The following is a 12,815-nucleotide window of genomic DNA, read 5'->3' on the forward strand; positions in this document are numbered from 1 at the left end:
TCGTCTATGTTTCACTTCCATGCATGGCTACACTCCATACAAATACTTTCGGAAACGACTTCCTGACACTTAAATCTATACTCGATGTTAACAAATTTCTCTTCTTCAGAAACGCTTTCCTTGCCATTGCCAGTCTACATTTTATATACTCTCTACTTCGTCCATCATCAGTTATTTTGCTCCCCAAGTAGCAAAACTCATCTATTACTTTAAGTGTCTCGTATCCAAATCTAATTCCCTTGGCATCACCTGATTTAATTCGACTACATTTCATTATCCTATTTGTGCTTTTGTTGATGTTCATCTTATAGCCTCCTTTCAAGACACTGTCCCTTCCGTTCAACTGCTCTTCCAGGTCCTTGGTTGTCTGTGACAGAATTACAATGTCGTCGGCGAAACTCAAAGTTTTTATTTTTTCTCCCTGGATTTTAATTCCTACTCCAAATTTTTCTTTTGTATCCTTTACTGGTTACTCAACATACAGATTGAATAACATCGGAGGTAGGCAACAGGACTGTCTCACTCCGTTCCCAACCACTGCTTTCCCTTTCATGTCCCTCGCCTCTTGTAACTGCTATCTGGTTTCTGTACGAATTGTAAATAGCCTTTCGCTCCCTGTATTTTACCCGTGCCACCTTCAGAATTTGAAAAATATGGCTCTGAGCACTATAGGACTTAACATCTGAGGTCATGAGTCCTCTAGTCTTAGTACTATTTAAATCTAACAAACTTAAGAACATCACACACATCCATGCCTGAGGCAGGATTCGAACCTGCGACCGTAGCAGCAGCGCGATTCCGGATTGAAGCGCCTAGAACCGCACGGACACATCGTCCGGCTTAGAATTTGATTTGAAAGAGAGTATTCCAGTCAACATTGTAAAAAGCTTTCTCTAAGTCTACAAACGCTAGAAACGTAGGTTTGCCTTTCCTTAACTGTCTTGTAAGATAATTCGTAGATTCAGTATTGCCTCACGTGTTCCAACATTACTACTAAATTCGAACCGATCTTCCCAAGGTCGACTTCTACCACTTTTTCCATTCGTCTGTACTAGTTAAGGCTATAAAAAATGAAGACTGTGTGACGTAATTCGTACTTGACTGCGATCAGCTGATTTTAGCGATCCAATGAAATTGTTATATAAGACGTGCACAGAGTTTCTTGAGCGAAACTGTTCTACCGAGAAGCGACTGAAGATTCAGTTAAGATGGTTAAGCATTATCGCAGTTAAATGCAAAATGTTTTGATTCTTACAACCTTGGCTTGAAGTGAGTTATCATCCGAAGCCCCAATAAAAGAAGTAAATAAACAAAACAAGCGCCGTACTGTTTTGACGCTGTAGACGCCGCAGGCGCGCCGCTACCACCTTGACCGCGCGGCACCACAGTAGTCGCCGAAACTGAGCAGAGATGCCGCCGCCAGCCGGGATTTCCGCCAATGAGGGAGCCGGACGGGTCGGCGACCCAGCAGTAGCTGCTGCGGTGTAGAGGCGCCGGCAGCAGCAGTAGCAGCATCAGCGGCAGCAGCAGCAGCGGCCATGTCCTCCGTCCACGACTACAACAGGGCCGAGGTCCCCGGAAGATCGGTAAGTCCACTGTTCCAGCACACACGCCGATGGCTCCTGCTGTGAATCTCTTTACGATAGTTAACCGGCCTTTAATTTAAGTTGTAATGTCCAGTGTAGTGGTTCTCAATCTTTGTACGACCGTTACTCTTCAACGAAAGCAGATGACGGCTAATACCCCAAACAAAGTTCAGCACCTACCTAAACTTTAGATTAATAGCAACAAAAGTTGACACTCATTTTTGAAAATGACTAATGATGCACAATAACTACCGCGATAGGCAAAGGTCCCGAGTTCGTGTCTCGGGCCGACACACAGTTTTAATGTGCCAGGAAGTTTCGTATCAGCGCACACTCCGCTGCAGAGTGACAATCTCATTCTGAAAACTTCCCCCAGGCTGTGGCTCCGCAATATCCTTTCTTTCAGGAGTGCTAGCTCTGCAAGGTTCGCAGGAGAGCTTCTGTAAAGGTTGGAAGGTAGGAGACGAGGTACTGGCACGTAAAGCTTTGAGGACGACGTGTGAGTCGTCCTTGGGTATCTCTGATGGTTGAGCACTTGTCCACGAAAGGCAAAGGTCCAGAGTTCGAGTCTCGGTCCGGCACACGGTTTTAACCTGCCAGGAAGTTTCATATCAGCGCACACTCCGCTGCAGAGTGAAAATCTCATTCTGGAATGATGCATAATGTTTTGTTAATATTCGAGCAAATAAAACTACGATGTATTTATAGATTTTTTTATGGTAGCTGAAAATTAGAGAGTCAGGCAGTCAGTTCTGCTTACAGGGATTGGCTTTTAAGTTTTAATTACAGATCCATATCAGTGACGGCGATTTGCGGTAGGAATTTGGGACATTTATTGTGTCCGAAGATTTACTGCCAAGTGGTCAGTACGCATTGCGAAAATATCGATCTTATGAAACGCAACTGTCTCTTTATTCAAATGAAATAATGAGTTCTATCAACAGGCGATCTCAAGCAGACAATCTCAGATTTATTCCGTATTCCTAAATTTTTAGAAGGCTTTTGGCGCCATTCTTCACAAGCGAATTGTAATCAAATTGCGTGTCTATAGAGCATCGTCTCAGTTATGCAATTGGATTCATGGTTTCCTGTCACAAAGGTCACCATTCGTAGTAACTGACGGGAAGACATTGAGCTAAACGGAAGTGATATTTGGCGTCCTCCAAGCAAATGTTATAGGCCCTCTGCTGTTTCAAAATGAATATACGGGTTTTAAGGCTTTCAAGGACATATTGCATTCACCTTACAAATAATACACCAAATGAAAGAGGAACACAAACAGTTTTTCTTACAGTTCAAATGGCTCTGAGCACTATGCGACTTAACTTCTGAGGTCATCAGTCGCCTAGAACTTAGAACTAATTAAACCTAACTAACCTAAGGACATCACACACATCCATGCCCAAGGCAGGATTCGAACCTGCGACCGTAGCGGTCGCTCGGCTCCAGACTGTAGCGCCCAGAAACGCACGGCCACTCCGGCCGGCTTTCTTACAGTTATTGAGTGTGAACACCGATCACACATCGAGTCGATAGGCTAGCTGTTCCGAAACCTTAGTCAATGTGTCAGGAGTAACTGTTTCTTAAGTCGGATAGATCAGCTGGTATCGGAGGCACATACACATGATCGCGTCAGATCGTGTGTGAACGTCGAGGTCATGCATAAAATGCTGTGTCAACCGGTGCCTTGCGCCCAACTCACCTGTCGGATACAACATGGTTTGAACAGTCGCGTACTGAGTTATACCAGTGAGGTGGCCCACCATCTTACTCCCAAATAAAGATGTGTTGTTCAGCTTCTTCCCATTGAGGCACGGACCAGAGCTGTAGCACATCACGGTAAGAAAGTCAGTTACAGCCGATTCACCGAGAAAGAAAGGCCCATAAACTTTCCGCAGGAATATTTCTTGGGGCTAAGCGTGAAAGATTCGCACTCGTTCAACACGTTTTTCAGTCACTCTTTGTCATTCCATACTCTTCCCATTGCGCACAGTTATACAAACAAAACTGTTTGAGTTCATCTTTCATTTGGGGTATTATTTACAATTGTACGTTGAACGTAATAAATGTTCGTTTTGAAACACCCTGTATATAAACGATTTAGGACACAACCTGAGCATTCCTCTTAGATTGTTTGCGAATGATGCTGCCATTTGCTGTCAAGCAAAGTCATCAGAAGAAAACAACCAATTGCAAAATGATATAAACGGGATATTTGTATAGTGCCAAAAGGGAAATCTACTCTAAATAATGAGAAGTGTCAGGTCATCAACATGACTATTAAAAGGAAACAGTTAAATTTCGGTTACACGACGATTCGCACCAATCTAAAGGCTGTCAGTTCAACTAAATACCTAGGGAATACAGTTCGAGCAACTTAAGGTGGAACGACCACATAGATTGTGGGGAAAAAAACCGACAGCTGTGCTACGGTAGCGGGTCTAGTAAAGAGACAGCCTAGACTACACTTGTCACAATCGCTGCGCGGCATGCGATCCGTATCACATAGGACTGACGCAGGATATAGAAAAAGTTCAAAGGAGGACAGCTCGTTTCGTATCATAACTAATTAAGGGAAAGAGTGTCATGGATATCAAACGCAACTTGGGACGGTAATAATTAAAAGAAAGGCGTTTTCCGTAGTTGTGAGATCGTTTCAGGAAATTTCAATCTCCCACTTTTTCCTCCGAATGCTAAAATATTTTGTAGGCGCCCACCTACATAGGCAGAAATTATCATCGTCATAAAAGAAGACAAATCATAGCTCACATGGAAAAATTTAAGCATTAATTTTTCCGGCACGCTGTTCGAGAGTGGAACGGTAAACAAATAGCCTGATGGTTGTTCTATGGACAATCTGCCAAGCAAGTAATTGCATTGAAATATGACCATCATTTTAGAACTTGTCGTTTCTTATTCTTAAACGAACAGTAGCTCAGAAATTGGCATAGCAGCGTGTTTACAGCGAGCTTTTCAGAAATTCGTTGCATTATGGAGTGTTAGTTAATAGATGCAGTTGAAAATGGGTCGTCCGAAATTAACGTTGCCGAATCAAGCACCACATTTAAAATACAGCTCGATGGAATTATGTTTTTCCCCAAATTTATCGAGAGTGTAATGTCCACACAGAAGGAAATGGCCAAACGAAAATATAAAGAAACGGATGTGAAAAAATGGAAATTGCATGTGAAAATTTTTTACCATGGTCTTTTATGATTTTCGCAAATGCCTGATCAAAAACAATGGCCTAGAATCGTCTAATTCACCATTTGGCAACCGACCAGCTTTAGAAAAGCCAGTTTACAAATGGTGTTCAGAATTTCATTTTAGTCGAGCTTCCGTTATCGTCGAATTTCGTGAGTGTCGACCAAAATCGGTTGTTATTCCCGAAAGACACCATAGCTGTGCCCAACGTGATTCAACAGGTTTTGCATGTGACCTCCTGTGAGAAAGAGCTATCCTTAGCTATATTAGAGACTACAGTACATTCAATTTTGCATGTGCATGTAACTAAGAAAAGCTTCTGCTCGACAACAATTTCCTTGCAACGAGTCATCGATGAAATCACGGAAAACAACAAATGGTTCAAATGGCTCTGAGCACTGTGGGACTTAACATCTGAGGTCATCAGTCCCCTAGAACTCAGAACTACGTAAACCTAACTAACCTAAGGACATCACACACATCTATGCCCGAGGCAGGATTCGAACCTGCGACCGTAGCGGTTGCGCGGTTCCAGAATGAAGCACCTAGAACCGTTCGGCCTCACTTGCCGGCCCGAAAAACAACAGAAAACGTCGCATCACTTATTATCATAACAAGGCCAGCTGTCACACAGCAAGTCAAACGATGGGTTACTTCGCAGAGAAAAAGCAGCTGGTTAACGTCTTATTTCTACATTCCCCCGATTTGTCGACTAATGACATCTGTTTGCTCCCGTATATCAAACAAAATGCGCGTGGACAACAATTTTAATCACTTCATGAAGCTGTCGAATGTTTTTAAGGCCATGTTTTTGAGGTACCAGCATCAGAGTGGAAAAAAACCTGTTATGCGATGGTTGTCCAGAAAGTAATTTCCGATCGGGCGTGAAATGGAAACCACAGGGAAAATCCGGTAAAGCTTTGCACGGATGTGTTGGGCAGTGTCTCTAGTATGCCCGTCGATCGTGTCGCGTCGCTCTTTTCAGTTCTGAGTGAACAGTGAGCACGTAAAGATGAGTAGGGAATTGCGTCTCCCGCCAAGTATGAGGGCCTGGTTGGAGATTTCGCCTGTGTCACGCACAACTATCAAGCAGATCCTTCATTCCAATTCTCGGCCGGACACTGCAGTGGCAATGAAGACGCTCCTGCAGCGTTTCCGATGAGAAGTGTTTGATCACCCACAACACAGTCCGCAATTGGCTCCCCTTGAGTCTCATCTCCGCTCACAAGAACCGCTGGCTATGAAGACAAAATTTTTCCACAGACAACGAGCTGCAGACCAGTGCAGATAACTGGCCGAAAGCAAAGGCGGCTGCTTTCTATGACGAGGATATTGGAAAGTTGATACAACACTATCACAACACTCGATGTTGGAGCGGCGACTATGTAGAGAAATAGGTGGAAGGTGTGCCTAACTGTTGCAAATAAAAAGTTCCTGGTTTTCACTATGGTTTCCATTTCGCGACCAGTAGGAACTTACTTTCTGGCAACCCTCGTATATTACTAAACGGCCAACCCGGGGCTCTGTCCCAGTTGCAGAATGCCTATCTGACGGCTTCTTTGGGCAACGAAAATTTGATTTTCAGTAGGTCATACAGTTATTCTCCGGATTTTAAAAACTGAAAATGCTATCGTAACAGCTCACTGCGATCTCAGAGGCTTAACAATAAGTCAGGTATGGGTACTGCACTTACAGACAGTGTGTCTTGAGGCAGATTAACTCACAGCATGCAAATTACCCAGAGTACATCCAACCAATATTTGAGAATGAGAGATCCTAGCGACACCCAGCAAACTTTACTCAAAATTTAAAATTTTTAAGAAGCTTTTATGCTTGACACCACCCCACAAAATGATGACACCGAACATATTTATCTCTTAGGCACATTTTCGTTCTTCATGCAGTAAAAATGCAGCACTACGCAGGACGTTTCAATTTATAAATTTTTAGTGCTAACTCTATTCACAAAACATTTTGCAAACAGTATCCACATATGTACGACACATAGTTTTGGAGATATGACGTTTTATACAGGGGATTTTGAATCTATAAACAATCGGGGTGGGAGTTAACTGGTGTTTCCAGAATTTGTTTAAAACTATGTAAGACTGTGCAGTTTTTTAAAGGCAAACATTCTGAGAAATTATACAAGGGTTTGTTTCAGAAACATTTTTCTTTCATTGTTGTTGTAGAAAGTTAAGAAATGGTCCTGATATTTCTAGCGGTCTTCTATACAGAGTGTTTCAAAATCCTTTCATCAAACCTTTAGGGGTGCAGAACACGTCACAGGAGATAGCTTTTTTGGAGACAAAATGTTCGCTGGTACTTCCCGGCGACGCCAGGCATCCTTTGGGATTAGTTATGCCCCTGAGAGGCAGCAGGGTAGGCACTCTGCGGCGTATGCCTGCAGTGTGATTTGCCTATAATTTAGTAATTTTTTCACATGAAAGGCGGTAGGCCGAGCCAATTAAAGTTCTTGGTTCGCTTCTAAAATATCTTCCTAGTCTTTGAGGCATTCACTCTCAAGGTTTTCCTGTTGAAAATCACTGTCAGTTCTCAGGGATGGGAAGTATGGAGCACACCTAATTAGTAGACCCTGATAGTTCTGAAAAAGCTGCTCATCCCTTAACGGGCATATGATTAGTGAAACTGAACAGTTCAAATTTCTAGGTGTTCAGATAGATAGTAAGCTGTCGTGGAAAGCTCACGTTCAGGATCTTATTCAAAAACTTAATACTGCCATTTTTACTATTCGAACGGTATCAGAAGTGAGTGATTGTTCGACACGAAAATTAGTCTACTTTGCTTATTTTCATTCGCTTATGTCGTATGGTATTATATTTTGGGGTAACTCTTCCCATTCTAAAAGGACATTTTTGGCTCAGAAACGGGCGATTCGGGCAATAAGTGGTGTAAGATCACGTACCTCTTGTCGACCTCTGTTCACGAGTCTGCGTATTTTGACATTGGCCTCTCAATATATATATTCCTTATTGTCATTTCTTGTTACCAATATTAACTTATTCCCAAGAATAAGCAGCTTTCACTCAGTTAATATTCGGCACAAATCAAACTTGCATTTGGATCGGTCTTCCTTAACTCTTGTGTAAAACGGTGTTCAGAATACTGCTGCATCCATTTTCAATAAGCTACCACTAGAATTCAAAAATCTTAGCTGTAATCCACGCGTTTTCAAATCGAAACTGAAGAGTTTTCTTATGGGTTACTGCTTCTAGTCTGTCGAGGAGTTCCTTGAAAAATTAAGCTGATTCTTATTGTATTGTTGATTGCGTTTACTTAAACTTATGGACTGAATTTTTTCAGGTTCATGAACATTTATTTTTATCTGTTATTACTTTTATGTTGTAATTTCATGTTCTGACACGTTCCATGACCTTGGAGATCTGCTCCTCAATTTGGCCCTTCTGAACTTGACGTGTAAATAAAAATAAAATAATATAACAAATACGTGACGCCTAGTGTCCGTGGGAAGCGACTGTGAACATTTCGTCTCTAACATAAGCTGTTCCCCATGATGTGGTCTACCGCCACTAGACGTTAGACGCAAAGACTTTGAATCACTCTGTGTGTTCTGTTCGGTTTCAGCCTATGTACGTCATAGGCTTTGCTCCAGATTCAATCGCTTGTGGCATTTCTTTTCGTTGCTACCATAGCCAAATGTCCACTTAATCATCCGTAAGTTTTGACAGTATTCTTAAGGCTTTTTACAACAGCACTGTATAATATGTTCTGTTTCAGCAAAACATGTTTTCACTTTATTGTGATTTTGAAGTCCAAGAAATTTTTCTATGGCTGTCATTTTACTATGTGAAAATATTATTTTATTCAATGAAAATAGTCTTCTATCCAATCAGGAAAATTGTCGCTAATTAATGTATTTCTGGCGACGTCGTGACAAATTTTACACTCCTGGAAATTGAAATAAGAACACCGTGAATTCATTGTCCCAGGAAGGGGAAACTTTATTGACACATTCCTGGGGTCAGATACATCACATGATCACACTGACAGAACCACAGGCACATAGACACAGGCAACAGAGCATGCACAATGTCGGCACTAGTACAGTGTATATCCACCTTTCGCAGCAATGCAGGCTGCTATTCTCCCATGGAGACGATCGTAGAGATGCTGGATGTAGTCCTGTGGAACGGCTTGCCATGCCATTTCCACCTGGCGCCTCAGTTGGACCAGCGTTCGTGCTAGACGTGCAGACCGCGTGAGACGACGCTTCATCCAGTCCCAAACATGCTCCATGGGGGACAGATCCGGAGATCTTGCTGGCCAGGGTAGTTAACTTACACCTTCTAGAGCACGTTGGGTGGCACGGGATACATGCGGACGTGCATTGTCCTGTTGGAACAGCAAGTTCCCTTGCCGGTCTAGGAATGGTAGAACGATGGGTTCGATGACGGTTTGGATGTACCGTGCACTATTCAGTGTCCCCTCGACGATCACCAGTGGTGTACGGCCAGTGTAGGAGATCGCTCCCCACACCATGATGCCGGGTGTTGGCCCTGTGTGCCTCGGTCGTATGCAGTCCTGATTGTGGCGCTCACCTGCACGGCGCTAAATACGCATACGACCATCATTGGCACCAAGGCAGAAGCGACTCTCATCGCTGAAGACGACACGTCTCCATTCGTCCCTCCATTCACGCCTGTCGCGACACCACTGGAGGCGGGCTGCACGATGTTGAGGCGTGGGCGGAAGACGGCCTAACGGTGTGCGGGACCGTAGCCCAGCTTCATGGAGACGGTTGCGAATGGTCCTCACCGATACCCCAGGAGCAACAGTGTCCCTAATTTGCTGGTAAGTGGCGGTGCGGTTCCCTACGGCACTGTGTAGGATCCTACGGTCTTGGCGTGCATCCGTGCGTCGCTGCGGTCCGGTCCCAGGTCGACGGGCACGTGCACCTTCCGCCGACCACTGGCGACAACATCGATGTACTGTGGAGACCTCACGCCCCACGTGTTGAGCAATTCGGCGGTACGTCCACCCGGCCTCCCGCATGCCCACTATACGCCCTCGCTCAAAGTTCGTCAACTGCACATACGGTTCCCGTCCACGCTGTCGCGACATGCTACCAGTGTTAAAGACTGCGATGGAGCTCTTTATGCAACGGCAAACTGGCTGACACTGACGGCGGCGGTGCACAAATGCTGCGCAGCTAGCGCCATTCGACGGCCAACACCGCGGTTCCTGGTGTGTCCGCTGTGCCGTGCGTGTGATCATTGCTTGTACAGCCCTCTCGCAGTGTCCGGAGCAAGTATGGTGGGTCTGACACACCGGTGTCAATGTGTTCTTTTTTCCATTTCCAGGAGTGTATCTCTCAATGAACGTTTTCAGTTGCTTCCGTAGAACAAATTTTTCAGTTCTGGGAACAATGAAACAGCCTACACTTCAGCCCTGTGTTAGCAAAGCTCTAATTTGAGAAGAAGACTGCCAATCTTATTTTCCACCGTCATAATATTCATCCTGGTTCTTTAGACATCTGTTTGTTTCTCCGAATATCCACAAGGTATCTATTATTTTGGCTCTGTCAATAAGTGCACAACTGATTGCTGAAACAATGAGTGTCAGAGGCAGTATCTCGGTGAACTGCTGGACACGACTCAGTTGCGGTTGCGGTTATGTTCGGGTTGTGATAGTTTGTGATAACGCGCGAGTAGCAAATAACTTAGCCCATACAGTCGTTTCGTAAACTGTAGCTTCCGTTGCACTTTGCCATGTGGTAAAGCTCGTATCCGAAAATTTTTTCACTTAGTGACGTGGCCTTGGAACACCTGAGAGCTTGTACGATACAGTTTGACGACAGGTGCCGCATGGATAACAATGATAATTGAGAAAAATGCCTGAAGGCACTGCTAGTCAAAACTTTTACGTATACAAGTCTACAGGTCTATTACAATTAATTATTTCGATTGGGAAATATTCTTGCCTCTGCATATGTAGTTAATCGGCGACAATCCAGAAGACAGCCTGGAAAGAAAAAAAAAGTGCACCGAATTGCCAAAAATGTCAGTAATGCTAGACCCTTTTAAAACATGTGACACGACCCTTTCGAAATGTGAGTTTCCTTTTGCGTCGTTTCCTCCTTATTACACGAATTAATTTTTGGGGTTCTACCTCACTTCATCGATTTACTATTGTCGGACAATGACAGCGGCAGCCGAAAGACTGCATCTCCGTAACTTCAGATTAATGTTTCTTATCTGATAGGTTTTCGCCCACTACTGTTACCTATTAGTAGAGAATAACTTATAAATGCCGCTGTCAGCAAGCGTGGATGTGATCAGAATGACTCAGCGTGAAGGCAATGTCTGGAACGGACGCGCATCTTACTTTTTCTAACAGCAATTAAAAAGAAAAGGTACATTGAATTATGTGGTGAACGACAGGGCTGCATCTACATTGTCTGACACATTGAAATACGCGAAATTAATAACATATGGTGAAGATAAAGTACTAATGACTCACCAATTCATACATCGTAGACACATCACGCAGGCGTATTTATTGAGATGTTTACATACTTATGTGATCGTATCGTAAGCGGATACTTCATATACAACTAACGTCGTTTGTTTATTATCACAAACGACTAATATTGTAATGAACAAACAAGTTTCACTGACAATAAACATTAGATCACTTTTTCTTTGAAGTTATATCGATATTAGCATCAGTACGGTTCTACGAACACAAAATATACAAAGACCTATAACCCCTTCCTTCCGCCTCCCTCCCCAATGACTCTTTAAAGAAATGAATTCCCACGTATAAAACAGTTGCAGACGTCTTCTTACTTTATGAATGAGTTAGTATCATATGTTAATGTCAAATATATGACATAAAGCAAGTAATATCCTTATGGAGGAAGATATAAAACGCTAATGACATTGGTTTTATTATTCCTGGATTATTCACTCATAGACTAATGAAAAAGTCAAAACAAAAACCGGTAAACCAAAGAAGTCATAATCCCTTTATATGTTGGTTTTGTGACAGGTATCAGTGAAAAAATGTTTCGAAAATGGTTTGAAATTATGTGTAAATTTTGTTGGAAGTCGCTAAGCGATCCCATTCTAAAATACTGGATGAAACAGTGTGGGTAATTTGCACGCTGTAAATTACACTGCCTCAAGATCGATGCACAGTTTCTAGCTTTAATGATTGTTTTATTTTGGTAAACTTTTAACATAAGATTATACGTCTTAATCAGTAGATTGTGATAACGTTTCAAATATATCAATAATTGTAAAGCCGACCATTTTAGAGGTTTTGTAATGTAGATAAACAATCTCTCTCTCTCTCTCCCACTCTCTCTCTCTCTCCCTCTCTCTCTCTCTCTCTGTAACTGTATATACGTCTGTATATGTACAGATACTGGGTATAAAATATTAATACCGAAAACTGACATCATTGGAAGTATACAGTGATAGAAGAAAAAACACGTTCCAGTAAATTTGGATCCGCAAAAGAGTCGACTGCGAGATAATCGCGAATCTGTGATTATAAGCAGCCACTGACTTCAAGTATGAAATAACGTTCTAGTTAGTAAAACTTGGTTTAAAATACAGACTTTTAGATTAAGACCCTATCTAATTGGGCTCAAATTTCCCGCAAGCTCTTCCATAACGACATCTTACACACCAATACGTTTCGAGGAGAATAGGTCAAGGAAAGCCTGTAAATTGGTCTGCGAGAGCACCTGACTACCCTCGTCTGGACTTTTCTGTTCGGGGTACTTTCGGAAGTGAAGTGCACAGTACTCCCACTCACATGATTGAAGAACAGAAACAACAAATTGTATGGTCTTGCCAGACTTCACGAGTTGACCTGGCGGGAGGGTGTTTTTGAAAGAATTCGTATGGCACTGTAGAGACGAGCGTAGTATTGCATCCAAATCCAAACACGATACGCGGAACACCTACTTTAACTGAAAGGAGTGAAACGTAAATAACGTAAATTGTAACAGTTAATTTGCTAAAGTGGTTGCAA

General features: G+C 42.9%; 1 protein-coding gene across 1 annotated transcript in view; it reads left to right on the forward strand.

The window, feature by feature from the left end:
* The first annotated feature begins 1,538 nt into the window (after window positions 1–1,538).
* LOC126438170 (protein yellow-like) overlaps window positions 1,539–12,815 on the forward strand; it is a 117,143-nt gene continuing 105,866 nt past the window's right edge. The window contains exon 1 of the mRNA XM_050090545.1: window positions 1,539–1,586. Coding sequence (XP_049946502.1) covers window positions 1,539–1,586 — 48 coding nt within the window. The remainder of the gene's footprint in view (window positions 1,587–12,815) is intronic.

This window comes from Schistocerca serialis, unplaced genomic scaffold, assembly GCF_023864345.2.
Source record: "Schistocerca serialis cubense isolate TAMUIC-IGC-003099 unplaced genomic scaffold, iqSchSeri2.2 HiC_scaffold_1261, whole genome shotgun sequence".
NCBI lineage: Eukaryota > Metazoa > Arthropoda > Insecta > Orthoptera > Acrididae > Schistocerca > Schistocerca serialis.